This window comes from Heteronotia binoei, chromosome 6 (assembly GCF_032191835.1).
Source record: "Heteronotia binoei isolate CCM8104 ecotype False Entrance Well chromosome 6, APGP_CSIRO_Hbin_v1, whole genome shotgun sequence".
Lineage (NCBI taxonomy): Eukaryota > Metazoa > Chordata > Lepidosauria > Squamata > Gekkonidae > Heteronotia > Heteronotia binoei.
This window is the reverse complement of record NC_083228.1, coordinates 13,439,385-13,459,550: the sequence shown is the minus strand read 5'-3', so window position 1 is coordinate 13,459,550 and position 20,166 is coordinate 13,439,385. Positions and strand designations below refer to the sequence as shown.

At 44.2% G+C, this 20,166-nt stretch overlaps 1 protein-coding gene across 2 annotated transcripts in view; it reads right to left on the bottom strand.

Moving 5' to 3' along the window:
- LOC132573533 (pro-neuregulin-3, membrane-bound isoform-like) overlaps positions 1 to 20,166 on the bottom strand; it is a 1,173,232-nt gene that overhangs the window by 702,967 nt on the left and 450,099 nt on the right. For both annotated transcript variants that reach the window (XM_060241045.1, XM_060241046.1), the window contains exon 3: positions 1,788 to 1,917. In XM_060241045.1, coding sequence (XP_060097028.1) covers positions 1,788 to 1,917 — 130 coding nt within the window. The remainder of the gene's footprint in view (positions 1 to 1,787; positions 1,918 to 20,166) is intronic.

Below are 20,166 nucleotides of genomic sequence, written 5' to 3'. Positions count from 1 at the left end.
GCTGCTGGGAGAGTCATCTCAGCCCCACCCACCTCACAGGGTGTCTGTTGTGGGGGTGGAGAGATAAAGGAGATTGTGAGCCGCTCTGAGACTCTTCGGAGTGGAGAGCGGGGTTTAAATCCAATATCTTCTTCTTCTTCTGCACATGTGGGGCTATTTTCCTTACTAATTTTTCTCTGTCTGAGCAATACAAAAATCAAAAGTCATAGAAACACAGCACTGGCAAGGCACTATACACCAAAATCCAAAGAAAACTGTAGCACTAAAATACAGTATCCTTCACATGCATCCCCCCGCCCCTGAAAAAGGCAAACAATTTTCTTGACTGAAAATTGGCAGATTCTACCACATTTCAATTGCAATTTGGTGAGGCCACTGATGGTATGATAAACTTATTGTCCAGTCTCAGTCCAGCCTAGGGATGCCAGCCTTCAGTTGGGACTTGGAGATCCCCCAGTATTGCAATCCATCTCCAGACTATCGAGATCAATTCCCCTGGAGAAAATGGCTGCTTTGGAGGTTGGACTCTAAGTCATTATAGCCTGTTGTGGTCCCTCTCTTCCCAAACCCCACCCTCCCCAGGTTACACCCCCAAATTTCTAGGAATTTCTTAACCCAGTTGGCATCCATAGTCCAGACGGCAGGCTGATTGTCCATGTTTTTCAAAAAAAAAAATCACATGGGGTGCTTCCTTTAATACAATCCAATGGTTTTTTAAAAAGGTGAATCGCATATATAGGTCATTGGCAGAGCTGGTCTCGTGATAAAGAAACATGAAATGTCTGCTTCAAGTAGCATAGAGAATTCCTTTTTCTGGCTTCCTGTCCCTAGACACGAACTTCATGAAAAGCTACCACAATGGGGCCTCTCTGAAACAGCAGGAGACAAACATTGTAGCTACTTTTTGCTTCAAGGTATGGAAATGTATAAGGTCAGTCTTTCCTCTGTGCTATAGACACACCCCTTTTAAGATGCTTCTGTCCCTATTTTTGCCCTGAAACGGATGCTGAAAATGTAGGTCCACAACAATATTCTATTATGAGTGGTAATGGTCCAAACTGCATCTGTTGATTAATTGCATTAGAAAGTGCATTTACCGAATAATCACGTGTAGGAACTCCTAGATGATGTATTATCTCGAAAGGCAAACCCGGTTTTATTTTTTTTTCCCCCCTGAACCTCACCACCATTCCTGAGGATCAGTACCAAATATAAATTAGATGCAGCACTACCGGTCAATTCGATTTTCACAGCCCGCCTCCCCTCTGCGAGCTAAGGACAGTCTTTTGCCCAGAAACTCTGCAAACCCTCAAAGTCAGTCCACTACATGAGAAAACACCTCGAAAGCGAACTGCACAGTTCATTCGAGGGGAAGTAATAAAATCACTCGTTTTCTTGAGCAAGTCCTCAAGGTCCTAGCATCAAAACTCCTTTTCAGCTTTCAAACGCCAAAGGGGAAACGTCGCCAGATAAAATCAATTCAGATTGGTTTCCACTTAGACATAGTTTTATACCCTCCAGCCAAACCAGCAAAGAAATAGGTCCTCGGTGATTGTGGAAAACCCGCAATGATCATTCCCCCACGCCACTTCTGCATAGGAGATAAGTCACTGTTCTTTGTCACAATTCTTAATTGCAAACTGTCACACCATTCAAAACAACTATCTCAATCTGTGTCAGGTTCCATGCATTTGCAACTCCAAATCGTATCTCCCAGTCAAGGAGTATTTGTTTTTCTTTTTCTGCTTGCAGCCTTACAGCTCTCCTCGCTTGGTCTAAAGACTTACCGGCAGTGTTTGTGGGAACCTGTTAAGGTTTCGATGACGAAGCATTCCCCGTCGTTCAGACAGTATGCAAGATCCTTGTCTTTGCATGGCTTAAAGTGCTCAGACTGTTCGGTGGAGTATGTTGTGGTATCTAGAGAGAAAGCACAAGGAAAAGGGGGGAGGGGAAACACTGTGAATATAAGCAATCAGGTAAAAAAAATAACATGGCTTAAACAGGGCTTCCAGTTTTGGGTTTTCAAAAGTAGAATAGCCAGCTCCAGGGGTGGAATTCTAGCAGGAGCGCCTTTGCATATTAGGCCCCACCCCTGATGCAGCCAATCCTCCAAGAGCTTACAAAAAAAAAGTGCATTGTAATCCTCCAAGAGCTTACAAAAAAGGAGCCTTGTAAGCTCCTGGAGGATTGGCTACATCAAATGGGTGTGGCCTAATATGCAAAGGAGCTCCTGCTAGAATTCCACCTCCGGCCAGCTCCCAGGTCTAAGCAGGGGATCCCGCGCTTTGGGGGGCTTCTCCAGACCACTAAATAACCAACGTCCCCACATAATGTCCCCAACATGATGATGTCACACAAAAGTGACATCATCATGCTGGAGATGTTGTGTGGGGGCACTCTGGTTCAAGGGCAAAACTCTATGGTTTGAGGGCAATTGCAATTGTACCATAGAGTTTTGCTCTCAAACCAGAGCGCCCTATGACAAAATGACATCACTTCTGTGTGGCAACACTGTGTCAGTGATGTTGCTGTTTGGACTGGAGCCCCTCTCCTCTGCCAGAAAACTCCCTTTCCTGCACTGGCAATCCTGAAGTTATGCAGAGACTGATTTTTAATTCCAGGAGGTCTCCAGGCCCCACTTGGAGGTTAAGGAAACCTCTAGTAAACTGTACATAACAGTCTTCACTAATTCTTTACCATGTACTAATATAGTAATATCAGACACCTCTCGTACAATATCAAAACACACAGTAAGCAAAGAATTTTCAATAATAGTACAATTAGAAATTACACAGAACAAGAGTCATACAACACATATGATAGAAAGAACCTTCATGTTTTTTACATTTCCAACATCTGTCTGGCATCTTATTATTCATCTTTGCCAATTTCTTAGGAGACATATACCATCTATTCATCATTTTAAAACAGTTCTCTTTAATACTATGACACGTCGAAAGCTTCATAGAGTTCTTCCACAAATATTCCCAAGTTTCCATCTGTATTTCTTTATTTACATTAATTGCCCACTTAATCATTTGAGATTTCACTACTTCATTTTCCGTAGACCATTTTAAAAGTAATTTATATAATTTTGAAATCAATTTTTCATTGTCTCCAAGCAGAACTTTTTTCCATTTCTGTTTGCTCTTTTCTTATTCCTTCAGTTTTAATGTCCTTCTCCACCAAGCTCTTAATTTGTTGCATTTGAAACCAATCATATTTATTATTCAGCTCTTCAGCAGTTTTCAATTCTATTTTGCCACTTTGTATTTTTAATAGTTGATTATATGACAACCACTTTTCTTCCCCGTCTCAGCTGTTATTTTTAGCACTTCGGCTGGCACTATCCATATCATATGTGGTGGACTTGTGAAAGAGCAAAAAAGTATTGGCAGATGATTCAACAAGAAATTTCTAGGATCTTGGGATATGAATTTAAAAAAGTTGAAGAAAGTTTTCTGTTGGGATTACAAATGGAAAAATTTCCCAAAGAAGATAGAACTATAATCTGGTACTTGCTCTCAGCTGCTAGGACATTATATGCGCAGTTGTGGAAGCAAGAAAAAATACCAGAGAAATGGGATTCGATTGTAAAAGTTATGACATGGAGTGAAATGGACAAATCAACAAGAATTTTAAGAGACTATGATTTAGAAGTTTTTAAGATGGAGTGGAAAAAGTTCAGAAGATATGTAGAAAAAGAGTGGAAAATATTTATGTATTTATTTATTCTATAACTTATACCCCACCCTTCCCATAAAATGGCTCAGGGCGGCTTACAGCAAACGATAAAACAATAAAACAAAGTACAGAATTATTACAATTAAAAAATCGAAGCATTTAAAAACCTAAAAACCTTAAATTCTTAACATTAAAACTATTCAATATAATTCACTGAAGTCTAATAAGCTACATTTATCCAGTCAGGCGTAGGCTAACCGGAAGAGGGTTGTCTTACAGGCCCTGCGGAACTGAATAAGATCTGAGTAAGAGTAAGTAAGTAAAATAAAAGGACATTGGACACTTTTTGATAATGATTACGTCTTAGAAAAAAGAAGAATATTAAATTTTGTTTTTATTAGTTAAGGGTACCTTTAAACATTAGTACTTTAAGTAAATAACACCGGCAGGGGTCAAGTAACAGGGGGAGGGGTGGGTAGAAAGTAATATATGGGATAGATAAAAGAAGTTATTAATGATGCAAGGAATATAATTTGTTACCATATGTTACCAAATAAAATTGTTTTAATCAAGAACAAGAGTCATACAAAACATACTCCCAAATCCATGAGTCAAATCTGCTCTCCAAAATTCTGTTACAAATTGTTCCTGATTTGTTTCTCTCAAGCATTTCCACAGCATTTTTATATTGTTAACCCCATTTATGCTTTATACATCCCGCTTACGTGGCATCTTCACATGGTTGACATAATGAAGATTCCACTCACGTTGATTTAGTGGAAGAAATCTGATGTCTAATCCTCAGGCTGTGATATCCATCAGAACCCTTGTTCTGGTAGAGACAGTGGTGGCCACTCCTCTTTCCCATACTATTTTCATCTTTCTTAACAAGATTACTACTACTACTATTATTATTATTTAAAAAAGCCTTTTCTGGAAAGAAATATTTACCCTCATCATTTAAAAACTCTGGAAGTCCATGAAACCTCCAGGAGGTATGGTGGAAGCCCATCAAGAAGAAGAAGAAGAAGAAGAAGATGATGATGATATTGGATTTATATCCTGCCCTCCCCTCCAAACCGCAGAGTCTCACAGCGGTTCACAATCTCTTTTACCTTCCTCCCCCACAACAGACACCCTGTGAGGTAGATGAGGCCAAGAGAGCTCTCCCAGAAGCTGCCTTTTTCAAGGACAACTCTTGCAAGAGTTATGGCTGACCCAAGGCCATTCCAACAGCTGCAAGTGGAGGAGTGGGGAATCATACCTGGTTCTCCCAGATAACAGTCTGCATACTTAACTACTACACCAACTGACTCTCATGATATCAACCAAATTAAGAATATACAAGGGTTGCAAAGATGTGGGTGAAATCAGAGAAAATAACATTTTGGGCTGTCTTTTCCTCCTTTCCACCCATCCCACATTTAGTGAGACAGTCAGCAAGACAAACTCTGCTCATATTCGAAAGCATCGATTTCCATAGGCCAAGGATGGACTCGGTTTACAGGACAGAACTTGAAAAACGATGCTCTCACAATGCTTGCAATCAACACGACGCATCCCCACGCGAGCTTCACGAAGCTTGCCTAAATCATCATTCTCTATTAAATCAATGCCATTCTGATAAGTCAAGATATCCTTTAATTTCCTCCCTTTACCCATTTAGCCCTGAATTGCGATTGGGAGCTAAATGGTAAGAAACTACATTCTAATTTTTAATCAGAGCTTTTTAACTGCAGTGCACTCGACGAGCAATACAATGTCAATCCAATTCTATTCAATTAGATTTCATCTGACAGTCAGTCTCGGGAGAGCATGGCACCATATTACAGTGGAAAAAAATATTCTATCCCTGGAAATGTTAAATTATAGTAATTTCCTGAGTAATGCTCTCTCTACAGAAGGGCAGCAGCAGTACTACTGTTGCAGCCTTGCGACCATTAGGCAGTGTTTTCATTTTGATTCTACAAACAACGAGCTTGCCAACCGCCGGATGATTTGCCAAAGACAACATCTTTCCAAACTGGGAAATGCAAAAACTGTCATGCATCTTGTTGTAGCGTATATTTCATAAGGTAGGAGGTGGGCAGAATGTTGATATGATCACCATCTTCAAGTACCTGAAGGGCTGTCGTATAGAGGATGGTGTGGAATTGTTTTCTGTGGCCCCAGAAGGTAGCATCAGAACCAATGGGTTGAAATTAAATCAAAAGAGTTTCCGGTTCAACATTAGGAAGGACTTCCTGACCGTTAGAGTGATTCTTCAGTGGAACAGGCTTCCTCGGGAGGTGGTGTCAAGACAGTGTGCGATTGCAATAAAAAAGGCCAACGCCATGCTGGGAATTATTAGGAAGGGAACTGAAAACAAATCAGCCAGTATCATAATGCCCCTGTATAAATCGATCGTGCGGTCTCATTTGGAATACTGTGTGCAATTCTGGTTACCGCACCTCAAAAAGGATATTATAGCATTAGAAAAAGTGCAGAAAAGGGCAACTAGAATGATTAAAGGTTTGGAACATTCTCCCTATGAAGAAAGGATAAAACGCTTGGGGCTCTTTAGCTTGGAGAAACGTCGACTGCGGGGTGACATGATAGAGGTTTACAAGATTCTGCATGGGATGGAGAAAGTAGAGAAGGAAGTTCTTTTCTCCCTTTCTCACAATACAAGAACTCGTGGGCATTCGATGAAATTGCTGAGCAGTCAGGTTAAAACAGATAAAAGGAAGTACTTCTTCACCCAAAGGGTGATTAACATGTGGAATTCACTGCCACAGGAGGTAGCGGCGGCTAGAAGCATAGACAGCTTCAAGAGGGGGTTAGATAAAAATATGGTGCAGAAGTCCATCAGTGGCTATTAGCCACAGTGTGTGTGTATATAGATATATATGTGTGTGTGTGTATAAAAATTTCTTTTTTGGCCACTATGTGACACAGAGTGTTGGACTGGATGGGCCATTGGCCTGATCCAACATGGCTTCTCTTATGTTCTTATGGTGGGTTCTCCTTCCTTGGAGACTTTTAAACAGAGGCTAGATGGCCATCTGGCAGCAATGTGTATCCTGTGAATTTAGGGGGAGGTATTTGTGAGTTTCCTGCATTGTGCAGGAGGTTGGACTAGATGACCCTGGAGGTCCTTTACAACTCTATGATTCTGTGATTCTATGTTATGCCCAAGGTCCCCTGAGTTCACCTGGCAGGTGTTTAGAGGGACTTACATGCCCAGGGAAATCCTGTTCACTGCTTTGGGATGACGAAGCAATTTTTCTCCAGTCTACTTTTCTGAAGGATCCCGGAGAGTTTCCTTCCCCCATCTACTGGGCATGGAGTAGGGGGATAATAGGGGTGTCGGGGGGAGGTAGTTGTGAATATCCCACACTGTGCAGGGAGTTGCAATAGATCAGGGGTCCCCAACCCCTGGGCCATGGACTGGTACAGTTCGGTGGTTTCTTAGCAATGGGGCCGTGAGTTGTATAGTTATTTCATTATACATTACAATGTAATAATAATAAGACGATGACATTGGATTTATATCCTGCCCTCAACTCCGAATGTCAGAGCAGCTCACAATCTCTTTTATCTTCTTCCTCCACAACAGACAGTCTGTGAGGTAGGTGGGGCTGAGAGAACTCTCCCAGAATCTGCCCTTTCAAGGATAACTCTGTGAGAGCTATGGCTGATCCAAGGCCATTCCAGCAGCTGCAAGTGGAGGAGTGAGGAATCAAACCTGGTTCTCCCAGATAAGAGTCCACGTGCTTAAGCACCACAGCAAAATAAAGTGCTCAATTGTATCATCCTGAAACCATCCCAGCCCCTGGTCCATGGAAAAATTGCCTTCCACAAAACCAGTCCCTGGTGCCAAAAAGGTTGGGGATCACTGGACTAGATTACCCTGGAGGCATGCTGTGCCATTAGACTATACCTTGGGACAGTGTTGTTATATCACACTGGAGAAAAGAATGGGGCATTCACTTTGGAGTCATTATTATTTTATTTTATTTTGCTGTTCTGAGAGAATCTTCTCCATTTTGGGAGGGTCTTCTTCTTTGCTGGTATCATCATTCATATATTAACTTGCATCTATTTTCAGAGAGAGGTTAACTCATAGATAAAAAGGTAAAGGTAGTCCCCTCTGCAAGCACCAGTCGTTTTTGACTCTGGGGTGATATTGCTTTTGCAACGTTTTCACGGCAGACTTTTTACGGGGTGGTTTGCCATTGCCTTGCTGTCTGTTATTCATTCCGTGAACACTCTCTCTCTCGCTCGCTCTAATTCCCAAACTGTTATATTAGAAGAAGTTTCTCTGACAAAGCAACAACTAAACAAAAGAATGAGTTAGAAATACAGCTAAATATCTCCTCACAATACTGTGCTACATTGTGTTTACCACGAGACGCAAATATATCACCTTATCACTGAATATGAATGAGAACATTTTTAGGATGTGCAAATCTTAAGCAATTTCCTCTATATTTATGCCTTTATCTCTAAGCAGAGTTCTTAAAACGAACACAGAGCTTCACTAAGGCCTACAGGAAAATCGGGAAAAGAGCATGCAATGCAAAAAGAAGAAGAAGAAGAAGAAGAAGAATTAACCCTGAGTCAGATTAAAACTAACCCCAAAAGCTCCTTGAACAAAAAAGCCACTGTGCCAACTTGCCTGACAAACAGCAATGAAACTATGGCCGTTTTCCCACTCACGTTTTACTGGCGCCACGACCATCCTGACGCCGGCGAATCTGCCTGGATTTCGCAACAGAAGCGCCGGCGCTCCCAGAAGCGCCGGCGCTTTCCGTCGCTAAGCCAGCGCAAACGTTTTCCTGCATCTTTGCGATTTCCGTTTGCGCTGGCTTAGCGACGGAAGTAGCCGGCGCTTCTGGGAGCGCCGGAGCTTCTGATGCGAAATCCAGGCAGATTTGCCGGCGTCAGGATGGTCGTGGCGCCAGTAAAACGTGAGTGGGAAAACGGCCTATGAGATATATCAGGGGTGGCCAAATTGTGGCTCGGGAGCCACATGTGGCTCTTTCACACATATTGTGTGGCTCTCAAAGGCCTCAGTATCCCAATGGCCAGCAGTTTGGAGAATGCATTTAAAGTTTCCTTCCTTCCTTCCTGCCTGACTTCCTTCCTTCCTTCCTCCCTTGCAGCTCTCAAACATCTGTTGTTTTTTCTATGTGAATCTTAAATTAAGCTAGGGTTGCCAAGTCCAATTCAAGAAATATCTGGGGACTTTGGGGGTGGAGCCAGGAGACTTTGGGGGTGGAGCCAGGAGACATTGGGGCGGAGCCAAGTTCAAGGCTGTGACAAGCATAATTGAACTCCCAAGGGAGTTCTGGCTATCACATTTAAAGGGATGGCACACCTTTTCAATGCCTTCCTTCCATAGGAAATAATGAAGGATAGGGGCACCATCTTTTGGTGCTCATAGAATTGGACCTCCTGGTCCAATGTTTTTGAAACTTGGGGGGTATTTTGGGGAGAGGCACTAGATGCTATACTGAAAATTTGGTGCCTCTATCCCAAAGAACAGCCCCCCCCCCCAGAGCCCCAGATACCCGTGGATCAATTCGCCATGATTTTCTATGGGAATAAATCTCCATAGGGAATAAAAGAGTTCCCAGCAGACATTTCCCTCCCCTCCCCCCGCTTTCTGACGACCCTGAAGCGGGGGGAGGGCCTCCAAACCGGTGGATCCCCTGCCCCCACCTGGGGATTGGCAACCCTAAATTAAGCAAGTTTGGCCACCCCTGAGATATATCTTAGCAGGGTTGCCAGCTCCTGGTTGGGAAATACCTGGAGATTTTGAAGGTGTAGCCTGGAGAGATCAGGTTTGGGTGAGGGGAGGGACCTCTGCAGGATCTAATGCCATAAGGTCTACCCTCCAAAGCAGCTAATGTCCAGGTGATCAAATCTCTATCATCTGTAGAGCAGTCGTAATTCCAGGAGATCTCCAGGCTCCACCTGGAAACTGGCAATCTTAACCTTAGATTTGGAACTTTCTTTTGCTTGTCTGATTCAAATTACATTTTAATGTCCGGTTCTAAATTTCAATCCTGATATATGTCCCGGGTTTTATTTCAGGATCAGGCAAGAAAGAATAGTAACACAGATGAACTTCAACATTCCTCATCCTCTAATAAGAATATAAGAACGTAAAAGAAGCCATATTGGATCGGCCAATGGCCCATCCAGTTCAACGCTCTGTGTCACACAGCGGCCAAAAACGCAGGTACCATCAGGAGGTCCATCAGTGGGGCCAAGACACTAGAAGCCCTCCCACTGTGTCCCCCAAGCACCAAGAATACAGAACATCACTGCCCAGACAGAGTTCCATCTGTACTCTGTGGCTAATAGCTACTGATGGACCTCTGTTCCATATATTGATCCAATCTCCTCTTGAAGCTGTCTGTGCTTTCAGCCGCCACCACCTCCTGTGGCAGGGAATTCCATGTGTTAATCACCCTTTGGGTGAAGAAGTACTTCCTTTTATCTATTCTAACCCAACCGCTCAGCAATTTCATTGAGTGCTCGTGAGTTCTCATATTTTGAGAAGGGGAGAAAAGTACTTTCTCTGCCTTCTCTATCCCATGCATAATCTTGTAAACCTCTATCATGTCACTCCTCAGTCGATGTTTCTCCAAGCTAAAGAGCCCCAAGCGTTTTAACCTTTATTCATAGGGAAGTGTTCCAACCCTTTAATAATTCTAGTTGTCCTTTTCTTCACTTTTTCCAAAGTTATATCATCTTTTTTGGCAACAAACATAACACCCATCTCCAATTCATGCCTACCTCAAATTTCTTCTCTGGCTCAGATGGCAACCTATGCTGGAGAAGGACTCCCACGTGCAAGTTAAGTACTCCAGGAACAACCTCTCCTTAGGCTCACAGACTGCTGCCAGAGAGCTCTGGGGAACAGAGCCGGTGATATCTATCCCAAGGCCCAACCACCATATCTTCCAATTGATGGAGTTCACAACATACAGGTGGACTCCTAATGTACACTAAATCATCTCCGGTGAAGGTAAGGGTAACTTCTTCCCTTGAAACCCTTCAAGATCATTTGCAATCATAGGCATCATCTTCATAATTGTTGTCATCATCACCACCACCAGTATCATCATCATGAGGGTTGCCAAGTCCTCTGCAGGGGACCATATTCTCTTCCAAATTGCTAGAGTGCCTGGAAAAACCATAGATTTTTCCCAGAAGCTCCTAGAGTGGCTGGCGCGCAACGTTACAGGCATGATGATGTCACTGTGAGTGACATCATCACTCTGGCAACGTCAGGGGAGGATCCCCCCCACTAGCCCAATATAGGCTGCCAGGTTGGGAACCTCCCAGGTGGGGGTTTCTCCGCCGGCCTGGGAACTTGGCAGCCCTAATCATCACCAACACCACCATCTGTATATCTATAGCTCAATGTAGCAAAAGTTGTAGATACTTGAATCCAGAGATTAGAGCCATGAACAGGAAAGAGCTCTTTCTACAAATCTGAAAAATATCCCAGATTTCCAGGAGAATCTGAAAACTATAAGGAGACAAAATACACCAGGGGATTAAACTCCCCCCCCCCCCCTATAATAGGGTGGTATAAAGAACCACTGTGCTATATCCAATAAACACTGTTAAGAAAAACAAATTGATTGCAGTCTTTTTTTCTTTAAATGTAATAAATGCAAATATACACAAGTAACAAATCATTCCATAATCAACTAATCACATAGCGATACTGCATAATCACGGGTGGAAAGTTCCTCAAAAGAAAGTTCTCTGATCCTTAAAAGACAGAATAACTCAAAGGTTCATGTACTGGTATTCAAATGGAGTCCACAACCACTAGATCCAGCTCAAAGGTCGAAATGCCCTTTACGTATTCATTAGCTGGTAAAACACCTTTCTCAAATTAATGCTTTTTCCATAAGTCAAGTTTTCCAGAAATTCTGTGAGGGTAAAATATCGACATCACCTAATTCTTACAGCATCACTCCAAGGCACGGAGCCAAATAAATCAAATGGAATAAATAAATAATAAACATTTATTCTAGTTTTCAAAATCTGAGCAAGGTTGTTAATGACTGGACACGTTGGGGGGACATTAGTTCATAGGGTCACTTTTTTTCTTTAAATGTAATAAATACAAATATGCACAAGTAACAAATCATTCCATAATCTATTAATCACAGAGCAATACTGCATAATCACAGGTGGAAAGTTCATCAAAAGGAAGGGCTCCTGAAGCTCCCTGATCCTTAAAAGGTGGAACAACTCAAAAGTGCATCTCCTGGTATACAAATGGAGTCCACAGCCACTGGATCCGGCTCAAAGGTCAAAATGCCCTTTACGTGTTCGCTAGCTGGTAAAACACCTTTCTAAAATTAACGCTTTTTCCATACGCCGACTTTTCCAGAAACTCTGCGAGGGTAAAATATCGACATTGCCTAATTCTTATAGCATCATTCCAAGGCACAGAGTCAAATAAGTCAAATGGAATAAATCAGGGGTGGAATTCTAGCAGGAGCTCCTTTGCATATTAGGCCACACCCTCTAGATGAAGCCCATCCTCCAAGAGCTTACAAAGCTCTTTTTTGTAAGCTCTTGGAGGATTGGCTACATCAGAAGGGTGTGGCCTCATATGCAAAGGAGTTCCTGCTAGAATTCCACCCCTGGGATAAATAAATAATAAACGGACATTTATTCTAGTTTTAATGGATCTGAGCGAGGCTGATGACAGGACACATTGGAGGACATTAGTTCATAGGGTCCCCGCAAGTCGGAAGCTCCACAACAGCACTTGACACACATACAGGGTTCCCACTAGGGTTGCCAAGTCCAATTCAAGAAATATCTGGGGACTTTGGGGGTGGAGCCAGGAGACTTTGGGGATGGAGCCAGGAGACATTAGGGGTGGAGCCAAGATCAAGGCTGTGACAAGCATAATTGAACTCCAAAGGGAGTTCTGGCCATCACATTTAAAGGGACGGCACACCTTTTCAATGCCTTCCGTCCATAGGAAATAACGAGGGATAAAGGCACCTTCTTTTGTGGCTCATAGAATTGGACCCCCTGGTCCAATCTTTTTGAAACTTGGGGGTTATTTTGGGGAGAGGCACTAGATGCTATACTGAAAATCTGGTGCCTCTACCCCCAAAAAAGCACCCCCCAGAGCCCCAGATACCCGCGGATCAATTCTCCATGATTTTCTATGGGAATAAATCTCCATAGGGAATAACAGAGTTCCCAGCAGACATTTCCCTTCCCTCCCCCTGCTTTCTGATGACCCTGAAGCGGGGGGAGGGCCTCCAAACCGGGGGATCCCCTGCCCCCATCTGGGGATTGGCAACCCTAGCTCCCACTGTCCAGGTGGAGCCTGGCATCCTCCCGGAATCCCAACCAATCTCCAAATTACAGAGCTCAGTTCCCCTGGAGCAAATGGCTGCTTTGGAGGGTAGATTCTATGGCATTGTACCTGTTATATCTGTGAATCCATGTGTTACCAAATGGTGTTCCTGCCTGGTTCATTGGCGCCTTTTAGGACTGAACTTGGGGACTTGGGAACAATGGGCAGTAGGATCCAAATCCTTGCTGCCCTGCTCCCATCACAGCCCCCCTGATGGTTTGAATGACCCCATAAGGTGCTAGCGCAGGAACCCAGTGTTGTATATAGTTGGCCCAGTGGGCCCCCTTCGCGAGTTCAGTTAGTGCAGCCTAGGGTTGCCAAGTCCAATTCAAGAAATAACTGGGGACTTTGGGGGTGGAGCCAGGAGACTTTGGGGGTGGAGCCAGAAGCAAGCATAACTGAACTCCAGAGGGAGTTCTTTCAAATGCCTTCCCTCCATTAGAAATAATGACGGATAGAGGCACTTTCTTCTGGGGCTCACATAATTGGACTCCCTGCTCCAATCTTCTTGAAACTTGGAGGGTGTTTTGAAGAGAGGTACTGAACGTTATGCTGCAAATTTGGTGCATCTGCCTCAAAAAACAGCCCCCCCCACCAGAGCCCCAGATACTCGCAGGTCAAGTCTCCATTATACCCTATGGGAACCGATCTCCATAGGGAATAATGGAATGCGCAGCAGATATTTCCCTCCCCCGTCCCCCGCTTTCTGATGAGCCTAAAGCGGGGGAAGGGCCTCCAAACCAGGGGATCCCCTGCCCCCACCTTGGGATTGGCAACCCTAGTGCCGCCACCTACCATGTAGTCCTCAATATAGAACTTGTTATCACGACCACCTTGTCTCTTCAATGCCTAAGAACCCCCTATATTATAGCACCCCTCTGAGGTCCTTCCCCTCTCCAAAGCTGGTCTTCCCCCAACACCTATCGCCAAATTTCCGGGCATTTCCTAACTCACAGCTGGCAACCCTACGTCTATTTCAAACTGTGACCTTGTCTGGAAGTTCCAGTGCCAGCCAGGGGAGAGGTGGGGGAGAGAGAGAGACAATAAAATCTCAGATCTGTCATCGGAATCAAACTCAAACCCCAGCCTGGGCTATGCTTTTCGTTGCTGCCCAGTATAAATTTCCCTGTGCGTTCCATTTATCTTGCCGGGATTGACAGCCGCTCGCAACTTTAAAATTCATGTCGAACAGATTAAAAATAATGGAAGTGCATCTTGAAATTTGGTGTTGCAAAAAGAACTAAATAAATATTTTATGGCCCTTTCCGCATTAGCATTGTGTATAAATGGTAGGACTGGGTGGCTGCCATAATTCTCTATCAATATTAACATTCCCGATATTTTATTACGAATGCAGCTGTCATAATTATCTGTGGGCATCTATTTGCATTTGCAAAAAAAAAAAAAGAGAGAGAGAGAGAGAAATTCCACCTGTTCAACAGTTTGCTGTTATTCCCAGCAACAAAATGTGCTTGTAGATCTATGAAGTTTTGTTAGAGAGACTTCAACACAGAGAGCAGGTCTGAGTCGACCCTCAGTCTATCAAAGTTGGTTTTCTAACTGTCAGGGGCTCTCCAGGGTCTTATTCAGAGGGCTTTCACAACATCTAGCACTGGGGTCCCCAACCTTTTTGGTGTTGCGGGCACATTTTTGATGTTGTGGATGCAGGTACAAATGGCTGCCACAAAATGGCTTCCGCAGGAGGTGGAGCCAGCAACGAAATGGTCTCACGCAGAGGGCTTTCACAACATCTGGTATTGGGGTCCCCAACCTTTTTAATGTTGCAGGCACATTTTTGATGTTGTAGGTGCAGGCACAAAATAGCTGCTGCAAAATGGCTTCCGCAGGAGGTGGAGCCAACAACAAAATGGTCTCACACAGAGGGCTTTCACAACATCTAGTATTGGGGTCCCCAACCTTTGTTGTGGGCACATTTTTGATGTTGTGGGTGCAGGTACAAAAAATGGCTGCTGCAAAATGGTTTCCGCAGGAGGTGGAGCCAACAACAAAATGGTCTCACACAGGGCTTTCACAACATCTAGTATTGGGGTCCCCAATCTTTTTTATGTTGTGGGCACATTTTTGATGTTGTGCAGATACAAAAATGGCTGCCACAAAATGGCTGTCACATAGGGTTGCCAAGTCCTCTTCATCACCTGGCGGGTGACATTCGCACACGCACGACGAATGGCATCACCTGGAAGTGACATCATCAAAATGATGGCACCTGTGCGGGGCTGCTCTAGTCATTTCCGGGAAAACTCTATACCATACCATAGAGTTTTAACCTCTCAAATGGCTCAAGCAGCTGGGGAAAACCATAGAGTTTTCCCCGAAATGCCTAGAGTGGCCCTGCACAGGTGCCACCATTTTGATGATGTCACTTCTGGGTGATGTCATCGCAAAGGGAAGTTCCCCCTGCCAGCCCAATGTGGGCCAGCAGGTTGAGAACCTCCCAGGCGGGAGATTCCCCACCCAGATCGGGGGACTGCCACAAGAAGTGGAGCCAGCAACAAAATGGCTGCTGTAACATACCTTCAGTCACACAGTGAAGATCCAAAGCAATGATTTAAAAAAATCTGCACAGGCAATTAAATCTCCAATGGTCAATCAGAAGCCACACTGTGCAAAAGCTCCACCTGGCCCTGTCTACTTTCTAAATATATTTGGTGGTCTACAGGTAAGGTATTGATGGGTGCCATAACCAGGGGTGGAATTCTAGCAGGAGCTCCTTTGTATATTTGGCCAAACCCCCTGATTTAGCCAATCCTCCAAGAGCTTACAAGGCTCTTTTTTGTAAGTTCTTGGAGGATTGGCTACATCCAGGGATGTGGCCTAATATGCAAAGGGGCTCCTGCTAGAATTCCAACCCTGGCCATAACACATACGGACACCGTGTTGGGGACTCCTGAACTATCACATGACCCTTCTAACTACAGACGCCAGGAACTGAAAATGAGACCTTTTGCTTGCCAGGTAGATGCACTAACACGGAGCCATGCCCCCCCCCCACTCCACCTACAATTCAATCTGGCTAGCTCCAGATTAACTATTGGAATAGAGGCAAAACCCATAAGCCTTCCTTCCACTGTGGCCCTTTCTACTGTGGGGGCAGCCCTCCACTCTAATCAGTGTTTCTTCTGATGCTAGATGCTTCTCATGTCATGCCGGTGTCTTTCAAGGAGATGAAAAGGGACGAGGACCAGAGGAATGTGTTCTGGTGTGGAGGACCACTCCTGCAATGGGAAGGCATAGCACAAACAGAAGTGAGGCTTAGATCCCAGGCAAGGCAAGGACCGCCCCAAAGAAATTCCTTCCTGGACTCAGCCTGGTGGGGATAACCCATTAGGGTTGCCAGGAGTATAGTGGAAAACACCTGGAGACTTTGGGGGTGGATCTGGGAGAGGGCGGGGTTTGGGGAGGGGAGGGGCCTCTACATGGCACAATGACATGGAGTCAACCCTTCAAAGCAGCCATTTCCTCCCGGGGTAGTAGTAAACACAACTGGAGCCGGTGTGAAGATAAGCAATCTAAGATAGCCGCTGGAAGCAATAAAACTTTCACGCAAAGCGTGTAAATATGCATTTTTAGTGAAGTAAAACAAAAACAAAACAAAGGAACACTGAACACTCTTGAAATTCTTCCCACAAAGTCTCTCAACAGTCACAAAGAATGATAGCCTCTTCAAAAAAGGAGAGTCAGCTTGGTGTAGTGGATAAGTGTGCGGACTCTTATCTGGGAGAAGCGGGTTTGATTCCCCACTCCTCCACTTGCAGCTTGCTGGAATGGCCTTGGGTTAGCCATAGCTCTTGCAGAGTCGTCCTTGAAAGGGCAGCTGCTGTGAGAGCCCTCTCAGCCCCACCCACCTCACAGGGTGTCTGTTGTGGGGGGAGAAGATATAGGAGATTGTAAGCCGCTCTGAGTCTCTCATTCAGAGAGAAGGGCGGGGTATAAATCTGCAATTCTTCTTCTTAATGAAGATGTGGGTGAAGTTTTTAAATTCTTAGTGTTCTGCTCGTGATGGTACAGAGAGAAAAAGGAACAGCTTTTAAAAGGACTCCTGTTTCTTTCAATAGTTCTTCCTCAGCCTCTTTCTCCCGATGTTACATGGAGCCACAGCTCTACTGTTGACAGCATGGTTCCATGCATGCTCTAATTCGCAACTCTGCAACTCTAGAAATAGCCAGCAACTCTATGGTAAAAGCATTAGAGTTTCTGGAAATTCCAAGAGCTATCCTATATCACAATGCCACTATTTTAAAAGTGCTGTGAAAGTCTTCTCTCCAAAATCCTAAAGCAGTTGCCAGTCTAAGTTGATGATGCCACGACAATGATCTGCTCCACTATAAGACAGCTTCATACGTTCAGCTTTAAGCCATATGTAAAACGGCACTCCTTGCCAGAAAAATGCATGTGGTCAGATTTAAACATACCCAACCTAACACCACCAAACCGTTAAGCTGCCAGTGCAGCTATGTGTTGTCAAAAACCTGTCAACACTCCCCCCCCCCCCACCAACAACAAGATTCCATTCTTGTTCCTGAGTGCTAGAGAACTGGGTCAAGCCATGCGGTTTCATAGAAAGGCAGGCCAGAGATAAATAATACAATTTTAACCCTCGACTGGCTCCTCCTTCCAAGGCACGATGTCTAAAAAAATTATTATTCGCCAGAGCATCTATCATTCTGACACCCTAATGGTGTGGGAATATACAATCAGGCCATGAAACGTTTACATTATTCTCAGAATCCCTTCGCATAAAGGGGACCATACATCATTCATTTTATGTTGTGTTCTTTTATTTTTTAAAAAAATCTCATTTTCACTCCTTTAATCTTTTTACTGCCTGTTTGGGTCGTTTACTTCAGAATCCCAAAGGTACAGCACAGGAGTGCCTGTCGAGTCACCTTGAAAGCGCTGATGTTTATGCATGCCCAGGTAATGTGTCTTGTTTGGAACAATGCCCTCCCTTCAGTGCTCAAAGGCCAAAATGGTCATGAAGCAACAGATCCATCCAGGGCTTTTTTTGTAGCAGGGATTCATTTGCATATTAGGCCACACACCCCTGACGTAGCCAATCCTCCAAGAGAGAGCTGCCAAGCCACCGGGCCAGGCGAGAGTTCTCCCACCCTGGAGGTTCCCAACCCGCTGGCCCAAGGTAAACCTCCCTCAACGTCACCAGCACAATGACGTCACCTGGAAGTGGTGTCATTGCGCCGGCAATGCAGTGCACCGGCCGCTCTAGGCTTTTCTGGGAAAACTCTATGGTTTCCCCAGATGCTCTAGCGATTTGGGAAGGAAAACTCTATGGTACAATAGGTACCATAAAAAGTCTCCACCGGAGGCCGCAGGGAACTTAGCAACCCTACTCCAAGAGCTGACAGGGCTCTTCTTACAAGGCCTCCAGTAGGTTCTCGGGTACGTTCTGGGCTACATCTGGGGTGTATGGCCTAATGGGCAAAGGAGTTCCTGCTACAAAAACAGTCCTGGATCCATCTCTTTAGATGTGGGTGTGCTCCAATTTGAAACAAAGCAAGTATGTGATCCAATTTAATGAGCAGAAACGGCACCGAAATGAGGAAGGGGAGCTTAGTTAATGGGGGAGAGCTGAGCCCAGAGCCCTGACCCGGATACCCCAGGCTAGCCCAATCTTGTCAGATCTTGGAGGAAAACCAGGGCAAACAGGAAAAACCCTCTGCCAAAGGATAAACGGACACAAATCTGACATCAGGATTTACAGAACTGAGAAACCCGTGGGGGAACACTTTAACCTTCCAAAGCATTCAATGGGGGACCTCAAAGTAGCTGTTTTACTGCAAAGGAACTTCAAGAACCGAATGGAGAGAGAAATTGCTGAATTACAAATTATTATGAAACTTGGAACAAACACCTCCCCAGGACTGAACAGGGATATTGGGTTTTTATTTCATTACAGATGCTATACCCACTCTCACTGAGTATAGTTATACATCCACAGTATTCTAATGTGTTTCTCTTTTAGAATTATGTATTAGAATTTTTTTTTTGTATTGGCATACTCAAAATAGGGATATCGGCTGCTTATCTCATTACATATACTTTACCCATTTTCGCTATTTTTTATTGTATTCTTTTTTTTCTGTGGCAAACTAGAATGGTGTTTACATGTTAAGAAAGTAAATTAGGTGGACTAGAACATTAATATCCAGTGCATTTCTCTGTCAGTTGTATTGACACACTCAAACAGGGATATTGGTTGCTTATCCCATTACATATATTGAACCCATCTCCCACAAAATTTTAATGTATTTTTTCTCCTAGTGACAAACTATATGTATGTTGCATGTTTAAAGGTGGGTTCGTTGGATGGGAAAACATAATTATTCCTTCCTTGTAGAGAGCCAGTTTGGTGTAGTGGTTAAGTGTGCGGATTCTTATCTGGAAGAACCGGGTTTGATTCCCCACTCCTCCACTTGCACCTGCTGGCATGGCCTTGGGTCAGCCAGAGCTCTGGCAGAGGTTGTCCTTGAAAGGGCAGCTGCTGTGAGAGCCCTCTCCAGCCCCACCCACCTCACAGGGTGTCTGTTGTGGGGGAGGAAGATAAAGGAGATTGTGAGCCGCTCTGAGACTCTTCGGAGTGGAGGGCGGGGTATAAATCCAATATCTTCTTATCATCTTCTTCTTCTTCTTCTTCTTCTTCTTCTTCTTCTTCTTCTTCTTCTTCTTCTTCTTCTTCTTCTTCTTCTTCTTCTTCTTCTTCTTCTTCCTTGTGGCCCAAGTTCATAGCAATAGAGCCATTGACAGACGCTCTCACAATTTGACATACTACTGTTTCGTTGCTTTCCCATGCTCACGCCACTCAGATCAAAGGTTTGCTCCATTTGTTAACGTTACTCTTCTGTCATCGAATCTTATATTTGTACCATTTTACCAGATAATTTTACTTCACTGCCATTGGTTCTTAAATCTGTACCATTTTGCATTCTGCGCCGCCGCCTACCAGCTATGTATGGCTCTGCTCGCTGTGCCAGATTCCTCGTCCGATGAAGTGTGCTTAGAGAGCACACGAAAGCTTACGTTCTGAATAAAACTAAGTTGGTCTTAAA